Consider the following 22,000-nt stretch of genomic DNA (forward strand, 5'->3'; position numbering starts at 1 on the left):
GGTATAGCAGCTGCAGCTGAAGCCACCATCTGGTTAGCTTACAATAATACAGTGTCCTTCTCCATGATCCATTTGTCTTCTGCACAGGCCATATAGGCAGGCTGATTAGAAATGTGGGAATTGCTACTCCTGCATCCTTCAAGTTCTTGATGGCGGTACTAGTCTCTGTAACCCCACCCCCCCACCCTGAGAAATGTGCTACTGCTTTTAGTGTACCACTGTCCTACATAGAGGCAGTTCTAGTAGATTCTACTTGGTGTTCCCCACCAAAAGAGCTTTACTTCATTGGTCAGGGAATGAATATGGGGATTCTGTCAAATGCGAAGTATATTTATTCTGATTATGCATTCCAGAATTAGAGAATAACTAGATTCAGGATGGGCTCACAGATACACTGGCCTCTCTGTGAGATGGACCTGAGCGACAACCCCACTGATCATCTGACCTCTGTAAACTGGTAGACCGCAGTGATGTTTCTGGGTCTACTAAAATCAGTGTCAGTTCAGAGCCAATACCCCATCCTTCCCAAATAATCTGATTAATTCCTTTCCCCAGTGCAGTGCATCCCCTTTGGGGATGGTTGGAAGGAAAATTAACAATGTAAATTTTTAGTAGTGTAGAGGGGTCCTTCCTCAGCAGGACATGGCCTCTCCTTCATACAAAGGGTTCTGGGTCTGTAAATGGCTCAAGTCTGGGAATTGACTAAGCGGAGTCATAACTGTGTTTTCATGATTCAAGTTAGACTTCTGTTCACTTAACCTAGAACTTTTTCTGTTTATACAGGTCAAGTAAGAATTTAGTGGGCTTCCTATCTATTTTACTTCTAGGAACACCATGATCAAGTAGCCAATGCCATCAGACTATTATAGGCACCAGACTATTCTGATTGCTGCTTTGACTCTATAATTCATTATGCTAACCAGATCAACTTTGCCTGTGGTCACCTGGTCTCTGTACTCCAGGATCCAACTACTCCCTTGCATTTAGGTTCCCCAAATCAGTGACTGCAGCACCCCTTCTGTAAAGTCTAACCTACGAAGAGTGATCACAGAGCTCTCCAAGGATGCCAGGGCTCCCCTCATATATTTGTTTCTCACAGTCATGGTAAAGGGTGTGTCTAGACAGACATTCCCAGAGCAGCAGAGTAGGTCTTAAATGACAAATACACTCTAACATTTCCATCTTTTTTCTCATCTTACTATGATTTACTTTTCCAAACTTGTTTTCTTTTATCATCACTCATGTACACTGTTGTCTGACTGTACTGGTTTCTTACTCTTTCCTTTATTTGCTCTATACTTTGCCTTTATGACATATTCAGTATTGTTTCTACTTTCTACACGGACTTTCTCCTGTAATTTTTTATGTTCAAATCCTATTTATTTTTCCATCTCCCCAATCAAAGAAATATCTTCCATGATGACTTGCTGACCCTGATTAGCAGCTGCCAGCTGTCATCACATTACAGTCTCTAACCGCTGTTCTTCCCTGAGGAAAACAATCATTTTTTTTTCCTTCAAAATCGCCATGATATTAACTCGTACCTTTATATGGTACACTTCACTTTTTAACTTGGATTATAGTTAATTATGTACCTATCTTAATTCCCCCCAAAGGTTAAACTCCTTGAAGGCAAAAATCCTCTAGGATTCATCTTTGTGTTTACATTATTTTACAAACAGCAAAGACTTAATAGTTAATGAAAGAATGAACCAGGGCGCCTGGGTGGCTCAGTCGTTAAGCATCTGCCTTCGGCTCAGGTCATGATCCCAGGGTCCTGGGATCGAGCCATGCATTGGGCTCCCTGCTCGGCTGGAGGCCTGCTTCTCCCTCTTCCACTCCCTCTCTTGCTGCTTGTGTTCCCTCTCTCACTCTCTCTCTCTCTATCAAATAAATAAAATCTGAAAAGAAAAAGAAGAATGAACCAAAATATAAATTCCTTCCACTCAGACTTGGATGGTTGAAAGTTGGATATGGAATTTATAGACATAGGCAAACACACCTGCCACTTCAACCTCATTGCAACAGACCACTATAGTCGTGATCCAGCCCTGAATAGCCTCTAAAACTTTCTAGAGGGTCTGTCTCTTACCTTAAGGATAAACTAAATCTAACCTGGTTCAAACATCCTAAATCTATTCACCTTTCCTGATTTATGTGTGAACCATGAAGTAGTTCTGGATCTAACCAAGCCTCTTGGGAACACAGCATAACAAGGCTGGACATTATTCGACTGACGTGTGTACCAGGTGACTCACTATGGACCGAGGGAACTTCTAACCTTTTGCTAAAACATATACCCAGTTATGGGACGCCTGGGTGGCTCAGTTGGTTAAGCAGCTGCCTTCGGCTCAGGTCATGATCCCAGCGTCCTGGGATCGAGTCCACATCGGGCTCCTTGCTTGGCAGCGAGCCTGCTTTCTCCCTCTGCCTCTGCCTGCCACTCTGCCTGCCTGTGCTCACTCTCGCTTCTCTCTCTATGACAAATAAATAAATAAAATCTTTAAAAAAAAAAAAACATATACCCAGTTTGTTAGATAGTCTTGAGCTATGGAATGGGGAGGACCACCAGAACAATAATTAAAGCATAACTGTACCTAGACATACCAGCTTGCCTAGATATATACTTCCTTAGACTCTTTTTAGAAACTCACTTGCCAAAACCTCTGGAAATGTTAAGAAAACCGATGGGAAACAGCAGTGTCAGATCTAAAATATTCATCTGAACTACCAGTCTCCAGGCAGCTGGAAAATCATCGTTCATGTCCTGTCACATTAGCTCCACCACCCCCCCAACCCTGCCCCAGACACTTCCAGATACTCTAACATTCAATAAAGCGAACAGGAATTACAGCATAAAACCTTGAAGTTAAACGGAACAAGTGAAGTGCACTAGAAAGCTGTGCTTTTTAAGCCCAACCAACTGATAAAGGGTGGAGGAAAGAAGGCATTGAATAAAACCACATATTCCCAAATTTGAGGCTGCTACATCATCATGACTTATTACCTCTCATGAGTGATAGCTCGATATAAAGCCCTCCAGCTCAGGGTAGAGACACATAAATGGAACTGAGTGTTCTCTGGCCTCTAGACCCAGCGACGTCATCACGGAGGGCAGCCTCACTACAGAGCAACAGCACACCCACCAACACCAATGTTTCATGTAAAGCACTCAAGGTTGATGTCAGCGCACTGAGCCCACATGCAGTCTTCCTCTTACCATGCTAACTCCCTTCATCTGGCCCCTCTTCGGATTAACCTGTACTTCCTCAAAATATCTGAGTCCATCTTGGTCTCCTTTACTGAATGTAAACTTCTTTAGGACAGCGATCAAGTATGATTCTTCCTGGTATTTGCTACAATGCCTAACACAGAGTATGTGTTTTAAAATCTTTGCTAAACACATTAAAGTTATATAATAGCACAAAAGTCTTTAACGCCAAGTCTGATGAAATGGTACAACCTATACCAACATTGTCAAGCAAGATGCCTCAAACAAACAGCAGCTGCTACTGCCTTCACATCATGCCTCATGGCCAAAAGCCCCTCTTCTCCTGCCTAAAAATTAAAAACAGTTTCTTCAACTCTTCAGGTCCCTTTGCCAATTAGATGATGAGATTTCCTTATACTTGTATAACATTTTATTAGGAACATGTTTTCCTTTGTCACAATCCTGTGAGGTAGACATTATCTCCATTTTAAAGATGAGAAAACTTAAAAGAGGGTCAATAAACTGTTTAGTACCAGTTAAGAAGTAACAAAGCCAGGACTCCAAACTGGCTTTGCTACTTAGGAGATTCCATGTCCAGAATTCTACTGTAACTAAGCTGCACATCTGAACATCTCCTAGTCTGCCAACATCTGCCCAAAATGTGGCATCCAGTATTAAATCCTATGCCACATGTAGACAATCATTAAAGAATACCAAAAATAGGCATCTTCCTTGTTCTACATCATATACTTCTATACCCAGTTTTGTATTCAGATTTCTGCTAAACCATTAAATTGCTGACATTTTAGGTTTATATTCAACCAGAGTGATAAGTAATACACACCACATAATAGCCATCTTTCTATCTTAGTAGAATAAGTGAAACATAATTGTAGCTAGTGTTTGTAAAGAGATTATATAATCCTGGTATCTCAAATCTATTTTACCTTTGTATTTTGATTGATTTTTTTAGAGTTCCTAAGAGTCTACCAGTTAATTCATTTACTATCATTTCTAAACTTTAAAATCTGCCAACATGGGTATGCCTTCTGAGTCTTCATAAAATTGATTTAAATGTTAAATGGGGTAGGGGCACCTGGGTGGCTCAGTGGGTTAAAGCCTCTGCCTTCAGCTCAGGTCATGATCCCAGAATCTCTGCTCAGCAGGGAGCCTGCTTCCTCCTCCTTCTCTCTCTCTGCCTGCCTCTCTGCCTACTTGTGATCTCCGTCTGTCAAATAAATAAATAACAAAATCTTTAAAAAAAAATGTTAAATAGGGTAGTTGCAACTAAGAAACCCTTCAGAACACCAGAGGACCATTTTCTCAAGCTGACACTGATTACAAGGTAACCCTTACTGATCTGACACTTCTCTACCTTGCTCACAAAAAATATAAAAGATTTAATAAAATTTCCTGCTGCAATCTCTAAATACTAACCAAGGTAGCCTCACATCTAGTCAAATCTATCCAAAGAAAGCACATTTAGTGAATCTAGCTAACGTCCAGTGTACACAGTGCTCTTCCCTCCCCTCAATTCAGTTGATAGGTATTACCAAGAGCAGCTGTAGAGCAATAGAAAGGGAATAATAAAAAAACACCTCTGGGAGGTCTCTGGCCTTCACAGAGATTCTGTTTTAGACAAAACAGAGAATAAGTAAATCATACATTGTGCTAAACATTATAATAAAGAAGAGAGGGTGTTATGAGCCCCTCATCTAATATGAAGATTCAGGAAGCCCATGTTAAAGCAATACATTTTAATTGGAGACCTGAAAGGCAAGTAGAGCTAACCAGGAGAGGAGGGAGTTACAGTAGAATTCTAGAGAGGAAACAGTGAGTATAAAGGTCTGGAGGTCAAGAATAACAAGGAATGATTGGGGAAAAAAATCCTAATGATGAAGAGCTGGGAAGAGTCTAAGAGGTTGGGAGGGAGGCTTCACACAGAACAGAGGGCCTCGTATAAACTATATGAGGGACGGGAATCTTCATCACGTAATAGCAAAGGCAGGCCACTGAAGTGATCTGGAGAGTGGGATGATCTGATCATATTTTATTTTTAAAAGATATCAAGCCACTGTAATCAAGACGATGTGAGGGGCGCCTGGGTGGCTCAGTGGGTTAAAGCTTCTGCCTTTGGCTCAGGTCATGATCCCAGGATCCTGGGATCAAGCCCCGCATAGGGCTCTCTGCTCAGCAGGGAGTTGGCTTCCCTTCCTCTCTGCCTGCCTCTCTGCCTACTTGTGATCTTGCTCTCTGTCAAATAAATAAATAAAATCTTAAAAAAAAAAAAAAAGACAACGTGGTATTGGCAAAAGAATACAAATAGATCAATGAAGCAGAATAAAGCCTAGAAACAGATGCACAAAAATATAGCAAACTGAACTTTGACAAAGGAGCAAAGGCAATTCAGTGGAGAAAGGACAGTCTTTTCTTCAAACGGTGCTGGAACTGCAGGACATCCATATGCAAAAATATAAATCTAGACACAGACCTTACAACTTTCCCAAAAATTAACTCAAAAAGGATCATAAACCTGAAAGTAAAATGCAAAATTATAAAACTAAAAGATAACATAGGAGAAAAACTAGGTGATCTTGGGCTTGGCAATTTTTTAGATGGACTACAGAAGACTGAGCTGGGGTCACAAAGGGGGATTCCTTGGCAAATGACTGATCAACAAAGTCATGGGTGTATGAGGGAGCTGAAGGGGAGAAAAATACACAAGGGAAGAAGAATTGAACACTTAGTGATTGGCCAGCAGATAAAAAATGAGGAAACTAGACTGTAAAGGAGCACCAGTATTGCAGAAGGGACAGAAGGATGAGCCAAAGGTTATGATATCACAAAAGTCAAAGAGAGAAAATATTTCAAGAAGGAAGACATGGTCATGTGTATTGAATGTGGATGAGGTAAGGGAAGGTCTAGAACACATCCCCTGGATTTAGTGAGGCAAAGGTTATGGTGACTTTAGCACGGACAGTCTGTGTAAATAAACAGTGCTGTGTGTACACAGTATGATCAGAAATTCTTATGAAGACAGGGGCACCTGGCTGGCTCAGTTGGAGAAGCACGTGACTCTTATTTTTAGGGTCATGAGTTCGAACCCCACGTTGTGTGTAGAGATTACTTAAATAAATAAACTTTTAAAATAAAAAGTAATTTTTATGAAGACAAAGGGAAATATGTGAGAGCAGCTAGAGATGAAAGAGGAGAAGTAGGTGTTTTTTTTTTTTTTTAATTATTTTTCAAGATTACAGAGCCTTAAGCATGTTTAAATAGTGATGAAAAGAAAGTAGAGGAGGGGAAAGTTGAAGATAATGAAAAGAGGCCAGAGTTCCTGACAGGGACAAAATAATTATTCTATGAACTTTGTTCAGAAAATCAGACCTCCAACAGAGGTTAGTCACTTCTTAAAGAAAAAAAAAAAAAAAAAAAAGCAAAAAGCAACAAAACAAAACAAAAAACTCTTTCCCTAAAATTTAGACATACTTTTTTTTCCTTTGCTGTTATTAAGTGGCAAAAAGGTCCATTTGCACATGTATGAGATTTACTCCTTTATTCACTATTATTTCCTGAGCACTTTCATGTGGGTATGTCATAAATTCATTAACATGCCATTCTAAGTCTTTTACCTTCTGAGCCCTGTGAATTTTCCACTCACATCTCCACATTGCACTATCACTTCAATCATTTTCATATTACCATACCTTTCTTTATTCATGCCACTCTCTGCCGAAGGCGTTTCTGACAAATCCCACCTATCCCTGAAATCCCAGCTCAGTATTACCTCCTCTACGAAACAGTCCTATTCACTCCAGAATTGATTCTTCTACCCCTGTCACTTAATCTCCATGTATCTAAGCCTCTTCAAGAGTAAACTTAAGAAAGACCAACTAAAGTCCTTTCCAATCCTGACATCTGTAAGAATAAGAAAACTGCAGAACTGGAATACCAAAAGAGAATACATAGGCTATAAATATCTGAAGTTTTGCTCATGGAAATGTCACAGTTGAAGAATTAAAGAGGTTAACTGGACTTTATTTTCTAAAAGCGGGTTTCTGACTAAACTGCAATTTAACAGAATTTTTTAAAAATTGTATCTACAACTGTCTCTGAAAACCCTAAACATCATAATGGGAAGTTGACCATCCTATTTTGTTGGGCCATTCAATTTTAGAACTGATTCCCAACTTAAAAAACAAAAATCTCAGACCCTAAGGACTTTCAGGAGAGGGGAAAAAAACCCACACATACACACATACAAAAGTACAAGGACAATCAAATCTGAATAGTTGGGAACAAGACAGGAATTTTACACCATTGAGAGGGGAAAACTTTATTAACACACAAAGAAAATAGTAATAAAACTTATTCTAAAATGACTGGAGCTATACATACAATGAAATACTGTTTAGACTTTAAAAGGAATGAAATTCTGATTTCAACTGCAACATGGATAAACTAACTAACTAAACCAGAACACACAAACACAAACGTTGTGATTTCACTTAGATGGAATTTCCACAGAAGATAAAGTCCTAGAGACAGAAAGTAGATTAGAGGTCAGCAGGGAGCTGGGAACAGGGGAATGGGAGCCATTATATAGTGAGTACAGAGTTTCAAAATGCAATGAGGAAAAACTTTTGGAAACAGTGGTGACGTCTGCATAACACTGTGAACAGGGTGCCGCTGAACTGTACACTTAAAATGGTCAAAATTTTTCACTATGTGTATTTCGCCAAAGCAAAAAGCCTCATCAGGGCTGCTCAGTGTCTTAGGAAGTGCTATGACTCAGCAACATTCGGAAAGGCCTGATTTCTCTTATCTGGAGGGGTTACTAAGGTTTCCAAAAAGAAATAAAGGGACCAATTTATCTGCTTTTCCACCGGAACTAGAACTCCTTTAGAACCTTGGCTCTGCTTCACTCTACCATTCTATTCAGAGCCCTGAGCACAGGATATAGTTTGCCTGAATCATCAAGGCTTTGAATCCACCTGTCACCAGCATTTGAGAGAGCTGACCATGTCCTTTTTCTTTTTTTAAAATATTCTCTTGATTCCACACTCCTCTAATTTTCTTCCTATCTGACTGATGACCTCAACAAGAGAAGCTTTGATGGAGTAAGTCTCTGTGGGAACATGAGAAGAGGACATGGAGGCAGTGGTATGGGATAGAAACGGCTCTTTCTGCTTATTTCCGCAATAATACCCTTGAATAGGTGTTTGGTACAGATGCAGGGAGGTAGACTGGGTAGTGGGAGAATGTGAAAGTTCTCTTCAGGTTGCTTCTACTCTCTTGAGTGGAAAAAGCACTGAGAAGAAAGAGGGAGAAGTGGATGTTGGAGGGATGAAGAAAGAGAAAAGGTTTGAAAGTTTCCCAGCCATCAAGAAAGGTGGTCCATTTAAAAATCTAAACTTTATTATGTCCCTCTCTTGCTAAAACCCTTCACTACTTTTTTTTTTTTTAAGATTTTATTTATTTATTTGACAGAGAGAGATCACAAGCAGGCAGAGAGGCAGGCAGAGAGAGGAGGAAGCAGGCTCCCTGCTGAGCAGAGAGCCCGATGTGGGGCTCGATCCCAGGACCCTGAGATCATGACCTGAGCCGAAGGCAGCGGCTTAACCCACTGAGCCATCCAGGCGCCCCCCTTCACTACTTTTTTTAAAAATGGAGTACTCTGCACTAAGAATTTTCCCATAAATCCTGAGCACGTGTAGTAATGCTTTCTTCAGTCAGGGAGAAAGTTACACCTGGTTTGACAGGGTGTGCACACGATCCCAACTGAGCCCCTTGGGCTAAATGGCAGCCCATAGTGACTGCTACTGCGGTGGAAGTGACAGAGTTCTCTATCACATATTAGTGTAAGGATTAGAACGGGACAAAAAGCAATGAGGACAGTGTGAATCCACAACTACAACACATGTGAGATGCTACAAATATTTGTCAATTATGAAATAAAAAAGGTGATGCAAGTAAAATCTGTAATAACATTCATATTAATAAAATAAAAATCTAGGCACCATGATTTTAATAGTAAAATAAGGCTTATTTATGCTTATTTTCCAATAGCTTATACTTGATTGCTTCATTTATATTAAATAGAAGGTGAAGGTCTAGAAAACAAATCAATTCTTTATTTCTTCAGTTTAAAATCAGGATAAACATATTTCTTTTTCCTTACAACATGGTAATTTCCTAAGCAATTTACAGAATTAGTTTTATTAAAAAGAAGTTGACAAATACAGTGATTGCCCAAATGTTCATCAACTGATGAATGGAAAAAGAAAACATGATATAGCCATACAAAAGAATATTATTCAGCCATTTAAAGGAGTGAAGTGCTAATACATACTACAGCATGAATGAATCTTGAGAGCATTATACCAAGTGAAAGAAGCCAGCCACAATAGGCAATATGCTATTTATATGAAATGTCGAGAACTGACAAATCTATAGAGACAGAAAGTAGATTACTAATTGCCAAGGGCAAGGGGCATTGGGGAAAATGAGAAACAACTGCTAATGGGTATAGGAATTCTTTCTGGAGTGAAGAAGATATTCTAAAATTGATTGTGATGATGACTGCACAACTCTGTGAAGATACCAAAAACCACTTTCAATGGCCAAATTATATGCTGTGTGAATGGTATCTCAATAAAGCTGTAAAAAATACATTAATGAATCTTTGTCTTCAAAAACAGCACATTATATGATAGGGGATTTAGCCAAATCTGGATAAACTGATAGGAACATGCCAGTGTACTTTACATGGGCTCTGAGGCAGACTAAAATTTGAGACATGGAGAGTCACAGGAAGAACTAACTACAAACTCCTCTATGCACACAAGGCCCCTTATGACCTGGGCTCGTCATGCCTCTCTAGCTTCATCACCCTCCATCCTGTGTTCCAGACATGCTCTAACAACTTTACAGAGTTTCATGCCTCTGGGTCATAGCATATGTCTGTTCCTCTAGGTAGACCACTCTAACCTAACAAACATATATATCGTTCTCTTTACAGTCAGTTAAACGTGGTATTTGGGAATGAGTAAAAGACACCGTTGAACACTTAAAATTTTAACAGTCTCCTGTATGTGGCACAACAAAGGGACCTAGTCCTATTATAAGCATCAGCTGATACAGTTTATGTGAGAATACTATATAATTGTAAGATATTATCACTGTTATTATCAGGTTAGACCCAGAGTTGCCTGCCTGGCTCAGTCAGTGGAGCATGTGATTTTTGATCTTGGGGTTGTAAGTTTTAGCCCCATGTTGGGTGTAGAGATTACTTAAAAAAGCAAAAACAAAACCAAAAACCTTTTTAAAGGTTTTTAAAAAGGGGGGAGTGTTGCCTGAGTGGTTCAGTCAGTTGAGCATCCAATTCCTGATTTCAGCTCAGGTCATAATCTCAGATTGTGGGACAGATCCCTATGATGGGCTCCTTGCTCAATGGGGCGTCTGCTTGAGATTCTCTCTCTCCTTTTCCCTCTGCCCCTCCCCCCTCATAAATATATAAATAAATCTTTTTTTAAAAAAGGACTTGGAAAACCCAAAGGACTCCACCCTCCAAATTACTAGAACTCATACAGCAATTCAGTAATGTGGCAGGATAAAAAATCAGTGCACAGAAATCAATTGCTTTCCTATACACTAATAACGTAATGTAACTGAAGAAAGGGAAATTAGGGAATCGATTCCATTTACAATAGCACCAAAAACCTTAAGATACTTTGGAATAAACCTAACCAAAGAGGTAAAGGACCTATACTCTAGAAACTACAGAATACTTATGAGGGAAATTAAAGAAGACACGAAAAGATGGAAAAACATTCCATGCTTGTGGATCAGAAGAATAAACATTGTTAAAAATGCTGCCCAGAGCAATCTATACTTTCAGCATCATCCCGATCAAAATACCAACGGCTTTTTCAAAGTGCTGGGACAAACAGTCCTAAAATGTGTATGGAACCAGAAAATAGCCAAAGAAATGTTGAAAAAGAATAATTAGCCTGGGGGCATCACATTGCCTGATCTCAAGCTATACTATAAAGCTGTGATCACCAAGACGGCATGGTACTGGAACAAAAACAGACACACAGACCAAAGGAATAGAAGAGAGAGCCCAAATATGGATCCTCAACTCTATGGTCAACTAATCTAACTAACTGGAAAAAATACCCAATGGAAAAAAAGACAGTCTCTTCAATGAATGGTGCTGGGAAAATTGGACAGCTATATACAGAAGAATGAAACTTGACCATTCTCTTACACCATATACAAAGATAAACTCGAAATGGATAAAAGACCTCAATGTGAGACAGGACTCCATCAAAACCCTAGAGCGGAACATAGGCAGTAACCTTTTTGATAACAGCCATAGCAACTTCTTTTGAAACATGTCTCCAAAAGCAAGGGAAACAAAAGCGAAAATGAACTTCTGGGACTTCATCAAGATAAAAAGTTTCTGCACAGCAAAGGAAATAGTCAACAAAACAAAGAGACAACCCACAGAATGGGAGAAGATATTTGCAAATGACACTATGGATAAAGGGCTGGTATCCGAGATCTATAAAGAACTTCTCAAATTCAACACCCAAAAAACAAATAATCAAGTCAAAAATGGGTGGAAGACATGAACACTTCTCCAAATAGGACATAAAAATGGCTAACAGACATATGAAAAAATGTTCAAAATCATTAGTCATCACGGAAATTCAAAACCACATTGAGATCAAAACCACACTGAGATACCACCTTACACCAGCTAGAATGGCAAAAATTGACAAGACAAGAAACAACAAAAGTCGGGAGAGGCTGTGAAGAAAGGGGAACCCTCTTACTCTGTTGGTGGGAATGCAACTTGGAACAGCCACTTTGGAAAACACTGTGGAGGTTCCTCAGAAAAGTTAAAAATAGAGCTACCTTATAACCCAGCAGTTGTACTACTGGGTATTTACCCCAAAGATACAGATGTAGTGAAAAGAAGAGCCATATGCACCCCAATGTTCATAGCAGCAATGTCTACAAGAGCCAAACTGTGGAAGGAGCCAATATGCCCTTCAACAGATGAATGGATAAAGAAGACGTGGTCCATATATACAATGGAATATTACTCAGCCAGCAGAAAAAAATGAATACCTAATATTTCCACCAACATGGATGGAGATTATGCTAAGTGATATAAGTCAAACAGAGAAAGACATTTATTACATGGCTTCACTTATTTGTGGAACATAAGGAATAGCATGGAGGACATTAGGAGAAGGAAGGGAAAATGTAGGGGGTGAAATCAGAGGGGGAGACAAACCAAGAAAGACTATGGACTCCGGGAATCAAACTGAGGGTTTTGGAGGGGGGGAATGGGTGAGCCTGGTGATGGGTATTAAGGAGGGCACGTATTGCATGGAGCACTGAGTTTTATATGCAAACAATGAATCATGGAACACTACATCAAAAACTAATGACATACTGTTTTGGCTACTAAAATAACATAATATTTAAAAATGAGAAAAAAAGGAAAAAAGAAAAAAAAGGATAGATCTCGGGGAAAAAATAGAGCAAGGAAAATGGAAACTTTTATGAGGGGAAAAACTTCACTTTTCTTATTTCCAGATGACTCTTCTATTTATCCTCAAGAAGAAAGATTGTTTCAATTAGGTCTCTCTCCTGTGCCTAGCATGATGCCTTGCACATGGCAGGTAATCCATAAACTACTAACACTTCCCTGAGTTTCCCAGCTAAGTAATGAAAAGATTTGAGAATAACCCACAAGTGAGATCAGGAATCCCTGAGAATGGTAAACATGTCCCATGTCATCAAAAGAGAGCAAAATAATCATGGCATTTAGGTCAATATCCTATGTTAGTCACTTCCAGAGAAAGTTCTCAAACTACTTATTTAAAATATTATTACTATAATATTTTGAACTAAAGTAACTTTCATCTGAGTTACTTAACATACTTGATTAGTAACCATTAATTAAGGTCCCATACTGTACAAAGTATAATTTCCATTTTGAAAACTGGAAAACCAAAGCACTGAAGGTGCTTAACCTTAACCAAGATTAAAAGGTGAAAATAAAAACTAAAAACATACCTATTTTTTAAAATTCTATCCTGATTAAATCTGAAAATACCATCCCCACTAATATTTTTGCTTAACTCTATCTACTGGATCAAAATTCATTACGAGAGACTAATGTTTTAAATGCTCAGTTTCGAATACAAGCAAGGAACTTGATGAACTACTTTTTCAATCATAGGTTTCAATAACCCTAGGTTGTCTGCAACCCCATAATGTTCATATTCCCACGAAGTTTGTCCTTGAAGGTAAATTAATTTCCTAATTCCACAGATGAATCAATGCAAATAAAACAGCATCATGAGTACAATACAATAAACCAAAATTAAAACTGGGTCCTTTGTGTCCCAGTCAATTATTTAAACCATTATAAGTGTTAACTAGGAGAATCAATACCTTAAAAATAGGAAAAAGGCTAAGATCTCCAGTCCAACCACTCATTCTGTTTTAATCCCCTTTGGCTGTATGTTTCCAATGATTGATTTTATTGATGTAAAAGCACAAAGGCATGTTCAGTCAAATGATCTTCTGTAGAGCACATGAAAAAGAAGTAGGAAAGCTTAAAAAATTATTTGATAAAAAGGAAAAATTTACCACTGTCCTTTGGTGTTACCAAAACAGTGATAACCAGCTATACTCCAGCTTAAATAAATAAATAAACAAACAAACAAATAAATAAATAAATGGGGTGAACGGATTGCTCAGTCAGTTACGCATCTAACTCTTGATTTCAGCTCAGGTCATGATCTCAGGGTTGTGAGATCAAGCCCTGTGTCAGGCTCAGCACAGGGCATGGAATCAGCTTAAGATTCTCTCTCTCTCCCTCTCCCTTTGCCCTCCCCGCCCCTCACATTAAAATAAAATAAGAGCTGAAATTGTGACATATTTCCTTGTTTTAGGGAAACCGTGGCCCCAACCCCAACTGAGCAGATAAGCAAATTACCCAATCATTAATGTTTTTCTTCACAATCATTAACTGTATCAAGACAGTCACAAGTTGTTTCCAAGTAGAAAAGCAGTCTCAAAGAGGAAAAGTCTCAGACCAAATTGTTGCAAATCTAGCTGATAATCACATTATCTGGGGGAATTTTTTGTTTCTTAATATATGTATCCAGGTTCCATATCAGACCAATTAAACCCAAATCTCCAAAGTATGGGGCCCGGTATCAGTATATTTGAAGGCTACGTACATGATTCTTGTGATCACTTATCCATACTTTGACAATAATCAGTGAGCACCTACATACCAGGTACCACACCTGGGAGAGCAGTGGTGAAGGAAACAGGCATGAGCTGGACTCTGCCCTCATGGAGCTTAGTACAAGGATGGACAGAATGAATAGCCAGGTGGGACTGCACTGGAGAGTGCAGCTCCTAAAAAAGTGGCAGTGACTTTACTCTTTCAGTTGAATGCTTCCATGTACAAATGCATGATGTATTGCCCTATGTGATCTCTTAAAACAGCAAAAGAAAAAAAGGGAGGAGGGACCTAAAATAAAAAACACAAGAAATAGATAGCACAAAATAAGAAGAAATCAGTCCAAATATATCAGAAATTATAATAAATAAAAGCAGGTAGAGAATGCCTATTAAAAGACAGACTCTCAAATGAGATTAAGATAATCTAGCAACATATTGTTTACCATAAATACACCTAAAGCAACACAGAAAGCTTTAAAACAAAAGGATGGAAACGTGCATATGCGCAGGAAAATGCAAGTCAGAAGAAAGTCAGAAAAAAGCAAATAATGCTAATACCCAAAGAAATGAGAATTTAAGGAAAGTAGCATTTAACATGTTATTTTTTTTTAAGATTTTTATTTATTTATATGAGAGATAACAAGCACGAGCAGGGGGAGAGGCAGAGGGAGAGACCCTGCACTGAGCGTGGAGCCAGACATAGGGCTCAATTCATGACCCTAAGACCATGACCCGAGCCAAAGTCAGATGCTTAACTGACTGAGCCAAGCAGGTGCCCTGGAAAGCAGCATTTAAAAGAGTAAGAGGGACATTGCATGCACCAAACGATATAGCCTCAAAACACAACAAATACGTTAAATTTAGATTTCACTTTGTAATTAAGACAAAGTGAAAATGATAAATCCTTCATCACAATAGGAAATTTGTAAATATCTTCTTCAGAAACTTATTAAACAGACAAAAAATAAAATTATGATGAATGAAATATGAACAAGCCAAATGGAAAATATCCACACACGTATGCATGCTTGCATGTGACACACAGAATAATAAAACATTACACCCTTCAAAGCATAAACATGATTTTTAATTAAAAAAGGAAAAGTTAGAGAAACTAAATAACCAAGAAATTTCAAGAAAGGGACAGCAGAGAAATGAACAGCGAGGAACCATCAGACAGATGGCTTACAACAATAGCAGCAACTTAGATGTCATAGTGAAATATTCAGACAACTGTTTCCTTTGCTGAAAGCTATTCATCCCTTCCACACATATCCAAATAAAGACCAGAAATTTCATAAAATGCTTAAATCACCAAAAACATAAGAATCTTTCTTCACAAATCAGTTTTTTTGCCACTATAATCCTAAGCCCTATGGTATAAACCGTTATTCCCACAAATAATTTGGTTTGATCCAACTCCACATTCACGCCTTTGCCCATAAGGTTCACAAGAACTTTATGAAGTAGGATAATTACTGTCCCCATTTTACAGATGAGCTACAAGGTACAAATATATGTGAGGCAACCTTCCTAAGATTATGCAATGTATGAGTAATGGAGCCCGGACGCAAACCTAGGAAACGGACTTCAAAGCCTGCCTCTCTAACGCAACGTGAAATTGCTTTCCTCTTATGCACAGACATGACATTACATCCAGCTCTTCATTAAAATTAATTAGAAATGACAGCTAACATTTACTGAACATGAACTATGTGTCAGTGACTGTGCCAAGTATTTCAAATGTATGGGTATCATTAAATTCTCACAATAATTCTATCATAGGTATTATTCTTACCCTACTTCCTTCTGATAAAGAAACTGAAGCACAGAGAGGTTAAGTAATTTGCTCCAAGTCACACAGCCTGAAAGTCACATGGACAGGCAGAGCCCCTAAAAAGTAGGTAGCACCTAAGCCTGTGGCAGTCATGCAGTGGTAAGGATTATCACATATAAAATAAGATTCTGAGAGATGATGTGACAAAGTAGGAAGAGTGCTGGATTGGGCACAAGCAGACCTATATCTGGATTCCAATTCTCCCACTTAGTAGCTCTAAGATTCTCAAGAAAAAACTTAATCTCTCTGGCTTCGGCTACCCAGTCTATGAGACAATGCTAGAGTGGTTCCAATATAATTTCAAACTCTAAATAAATTGCTAAATATTTACCTTAGTACTAATAAGGCAGCCAAAGCAACCGAATAAAAATAAAACAGAATCGACAGGCCCAGGAAAGTATTCTTTTTTTTTTTTTAAGGTTTTATTTATTTATCTGACAGAGATCACAAGTAGTCAGAGAGGCAGGCAGAGGGTGTGGGGAGCAGGCTCCCCACTGAGCAGAAAGCCCAATGTGGGGCTCAATCCCAGGACCCTGGGATCATGACCTAAGCCGAAGGCAGAGGCTTTAACCCACTGAGCCACCCAGGCGCCCCAAGGAAAGTATTCTAATAGAACCCTCTACCACAGCAGTTCTCAACTTCTGATTCAAAGAACACCTTTTCACTGGGATGCGTGTTAAAAGTCAGAGTCCCAAGGCCTTCCCAGTCCTGCTGAATAAGAATTTATAGGGAAGGATATAGTACCCCACATTATAACAAACCCTAAGTGACCCTGTGCATTCTGCATTTGAGAAGTACCACTCTAACATGCACTGGAATTGGTGTCTTTTGACTTAGGGAGAATCCAGCTCTGTGTGAAGGATCTCTTCTGCTTTTCAAAGTCAAGAATTCTTTAAATTGCTTCATTCTTAAAAAATGAACAGATTTCTTAAGATACAATTACATACTATACAATTACCCATTTAAAGTCCACAGTTTTGTGGGTTTTAGTATATTCACTGAGTGATGCAGCCATGACCACAATTTTAGAAAATTTTCATCACCCCAAAAAGAAACCCCCTATCCATCAGTGGTTACTCTCCATTTTCCCCCAATCCTATTCTCTCCCCCTCTTCTAGACAATCATTAATCCACTTTCTGTCTCTAGAGATTTACCTATTCTGGATGTTTCAAATAAATGGAAGCATACAAGATGTGATCTTCTGTGACTGGTTTCTCGCACTTAGCCCCTCATTCAGGCCACATGCACGTTGTACCATGTATTAGTACTTCATTTCTTTCTATTCCCAAATAATGTTACAGAGAATGAATGTACCACATTTTATTCATCTATTCATTAGTTGATAGATACTTGTGTCTAAAATTGCCTGATTTTAAAGAGAAAATAGGAAATTAGATGAAAAATTTTGCATTAAGATTTTTCCAGGTAGGGGTACTGTCAGAGGAGCATGTGGCTCTCGGTCTTGCAGTCATAAGTTCAAGCCCCACACTGGGTATAGAGATCACTTAAATAAATAAGCTTAAAAAAAAAAAAGACTTTTCCAGGTATACATATCAACATGCTCAACCTGTTCACTATAATAAATTTTACTACAGTATAAGAACTGTACTACTTACAGTTAATAGCATGCTCTCATATATTATTTTCTGATATTGAAACAAATAGGTTACCAAAACATGAGTATAATCATCACATGTTTAATAGCAGAGACTTTTATTTCTAAACCAAATCCTGTTTCTTTCAAAACCAGTTGTTAAAATCCTGACTCTTCCACCAGAAGTTATGGCTTCTGTACTGGAAAATTACCGACATCACTTTCCAGTTCACAATTGCTCTCCTTGTTTTACTTTTTTTTTTGTTAACCTCCATGGACTTGCTCCAGTCTACTTCACAGACCTTATTTCTTTCTACTCCCTTTCTTATTTGTCTAGTGCTGACCTACTAATTTTCTTTATAGGCAAATCTGTCAGCTTGTAGAAGCACTTCTATTCAAAATTCTGGAAAACTACACTGATTTTCCTGAGTCTTTTTTTTTTTTTAAACTTCAGAGGTTTTTTTTTTAATTAAGCTCTCAATTTAAAACTTAATCCATGTTTCAATTTAAATTTCTTTTCCCACCTTAAATCGGATCAAAGTTTTCTTCTAATAATTGACAAGTTCCAAGGCACAAACATGTTTCCCACTGGACTCAGTGTGGTCTGGGCCATATCTGCTTTGGTCACTGCTGTATTCTCAAAACCCAGCAGATAGCATGGACAGTTTTTCACATGCTTTTAGATTCTTGTTGAAGGACTGAATAAAGGAAAATATAGCTTAAAGTAGATTTTTATAGTAATAGCTAACAAACATCTGTTGAACTCATTTATATGTGCAAGGGCCTGTACACATAAATATTTTCTTACATTATCTATTTCATTCTCATCCAGTAGTATTAAATAGATATTATATATATTACCCTCTCTCAATTCTAGAGAAGAAGCAGCTGAGAGTAAATAAAATGATTAGAGATTAAGTTAGCAATGGAAACAAGAACTCAAACTCTGGTCTGCCTCAAAGGCCATGGACATAACCACTGAACAGCTCTATTCACACGGAGTCAAAGGCAACAGAAGAAAAGCCAGGAACAGAAAGTTTAAAAGCAGGGACACTCGTGACCACAGACCATACCACGAGGGTGGCGGGCCAAGGGAGGAGGTCAGAAGGCAGCCTAACCCTCTGGGGGTTCCAGCAGAGAAGGCAGGCCTGCTCTTTCTACAACCTTCCCTCAAACACGTGCAAACAAGACATGTCACAAAAGGCACCCAAACTGCCAGGATACATGAAATGTTTCCCTCAGCCCCCATGCTACTGAAGTTGCTCTTACATGAAACTAGTTCATTCTGAATAGTTCACACCTCATTATTTCTGAAGCAAAAAGCTTCTGTGCTAAACTGAAAACAACAAACAGAAAAGCACAACCTAAGAAGTCAGGGCAAGGACAGCTACTAACAACCAACTGCCAGTTCCTTCTGGTTCTAATCCAGTCACAGCCACCACCTCAATACTCATTTTTATCTATGTCAAAACAGGGAAGTAGAGAACACATTTTTTAGGGATTAAATTACCTTTCTGCTACACAGAGTAGTGTAATGCAGCAATAACATTAAGTTCTCAAAATAAGTACCTGCCTATTGTCTTGATATAATTCATCTTTATAAAGCAAATATATACCAAAAAAGAACACAGACTTACATTTTTTAAAGGCTTAAATACATAGTAAGTATGCTCTCAGGATCAGCTGGACTATGAGGATATTTTAACCTTGCCTCTTTCCTCAACATATTCCCTACACAGCAACTGAAAAGCCGTTCTAAAAGTTATCTCCTAATTTTTTAATGGGTTACATTCTGAAGTTTTTCAATGCAGTCTCACAACTAGAAATTAATTTTTTCTATAAAAAAGCTATGAGAGGTTCCAACTGCAGGCCACAAGAGACCATTTAAATTGAAAATTCAATATAAAAGTGGTCTCAGTCCCATGCTTACCCTGTAAACCTCTGAGCCCCAAGTGGGAGGACACACCAGCAACATGGAGGTCCAAAGCTAGCTATGAAAAGCAGCAATGAGGGCCGCCTGGGTGGCTCAATCGGTTCAGTCTGCCTTCAAATCAGTCATAATCCCAGGGTCCTGGGCTCGAGTTCTTCATCAGGCTCCCTTTTGCTTCTCCCTCTGCCTGCTGCTCCTCTGGCTTGTGCACGCTCTCTCTCAAATAAATAAATAAAATCTTGGAAAAAAAGAAAAGGGAAGAAAGGGAAGGAGGGAGAGAGAGAGAGGAAGGATAAAAGAGAGAAAGGGAAAAAAGCACCAATGAGAAAAGGACAGGAAGACGGCCGATGAAGCCATTCTCAACACAGGCGGGCAGGCAGGGCAGAAAGGAGGGCTGTAGCTTCCTTGGCCAAATGGGGTCCCCATCCTGAGACAAGAACCTCTGATATGGATATGTTATTGCTCGTAGTTTGTGAAATGAGCTATAGAATTCTCATGATTTCACCTGCCTAAATATAAACTCACTGAAAAATATCTAGCCAAAATAATATCTATAAAATATACAACCACTGGGGTGCCTGGGTGGCTCAGTGGGTTAAAGCCTCCGCCTCTGGCTCGGGTCATGATCCCAAGGTGCTGGGATCGAGCCCTGCATTGGGCTCTCTCCTCGGCAGGGAGCCTGCTTCCCTTCCTCTCTCTCTGCCTACTTGTGATCCCTGTCTGCCAAATAAATAAATAAAATCTTAAGAAAAAAAAATATATATAACCACTTATTATCATCTTTATTTTTAGAGATGGGAAAAGAGATTGTAAGTTATTTGCCAAATATTACAAAGCCAGTGATATGGCAGTGAACCCAACAGACAGAAGTCCCTGTCTACCACAAAAGTCCCTGTTCTAGAAAAGGGAGACAGACAATAAACAAAATAAGTAAATTACAGTATATTAGAAGGCGCTATGTACCATGGAGGAAAATTAAGTGTGAAATCAGTGGGGGGCATGGAAGCAGAGAGCAATTTTAAATCAGACAGTAAAGTTAGACCTTAAACCAGATGGTTACATAGAAGCAACTGGGAGGAGTTAAGAGGGCAGGTGTTTGAATATCTGCGGAGTGTCTGAGGCAGGGGGGTCAGCCCGTCCAAAGGCTCTGAGGAAGGAGTGTACCTGGAATGTTCTGTCAACAGTAAGGTGGCCAACTGTCTGAAAAAAAAGTAAGAGAGACAGTATGAAATGAGAAGTACTGGAGCACCAGATCACGTTGGACTTTGTTGACTGTTATAAAGACTCTGACTTTACTCTAAGGGAGGTGGGGAGCCACTGAAGGTTGTGTGTGGAGGAGTAACAAAGACGTGACTTATAACTTAAAAACAAATGCTCTAGGTTTTGATTAGGCATAGACTCTGGTGGAGAAAGGGCAGTAGGAAGGAGGGCTGGTGAGGAATGGGCAGTTCCCAATTATATTCTGAAAGCTAAACCAAAAGCATTTGCTAATAAACTGATGGTTGAGTATTATAAATCAAGGATGACTCCAAGGTTTCTGTCTTGATAAGATATGGAAGAATTTAAGAAGAGCGGTTTGGGGGGAGAGTGCTTCAGGAATTCAGTTTTAGGCAGATTAAGTGTGAGATGCCCATTAGCTATCTCAGAGGACCAGCAAATTGGCAGGTAATTTCAGGGGAACGGTGCACGTTGCAGGTATCAAGTTGTAAGTCGTCAGCACTGAGATGATATTTAAAACAATGAGGACAGATGAGATCACTGTCCTAGATTCAAGAGCTTGAGTATAGAAAAGAGTTCTCCAGGATTTCCTTTTTCTAAGATAATGAAAAACTGCCAGCAATCTGAAGGTACTTTTTGAAGATTCATTTGAAGGGCTTTTTAAAGGCATGATATTAATAACCTGTTAAATTCACATAAATTTTAGACAAATAAATAATCCCACTTTTCACTCATACATGTCTTCTTTCAAGAACAAGACTCTCTCTGATGTCTGATCATCAGAAAAATCAGGAGATCATTTCTAAAAATGAGCTCAAAGATCAGCTGATCCAATCACTGTTTTATAGAAAGGAAGATGAAGAGAGGTGAAATAAACTACCTGCCTAATTCCACACAATTCATCAATAGGAGGCCACAATGCTGAT

General features: G+C 38.9%; 1 protein-coding gene across 4 annotated transcripts in view; it reads right to left on the reverse strand.

The window, feature by feature from the left end:
- SPIRE1 (spire type actin nucleation factor 1) overlaps window positions 1-22,000 on the reverse strand; it is a 183,141-nt gene that overhangs the window by 103,994 nt on the left and 57,147 nt on the right. For 2 of the 4 annotated variants that reach the window (XM_047697136.1, XM_047697138.1), the window contains exon 3: window positions 21,021-21,056. The exons of the other annotated variants lie outside the window; for them this stretch is intronic. In XM_047697136.1, the coding sequence (XP_047553092.1) occupies window positions 21,021-21,056 (36 nt within the window). The remainder of the gene's footprint in view (window positions 1-21,020; window positions 21,057-22,000) is intronic. 4 annotated transcript variants of the gene reach the window in all.

Source organism: Lutra lutra, chromosome 12, assembly GCF_902655055.1.
Source record: "Lutra lutra chromosome 12, mLutLut1.2, whole genome shotgun sequence".
In the NCBI taxonomy this organism is placed as follows: Eukaryota; Metazoa; Chordata; class Mammalia; order Carnivora; family Mustelidae; genus Lutra; species Lutra lutra.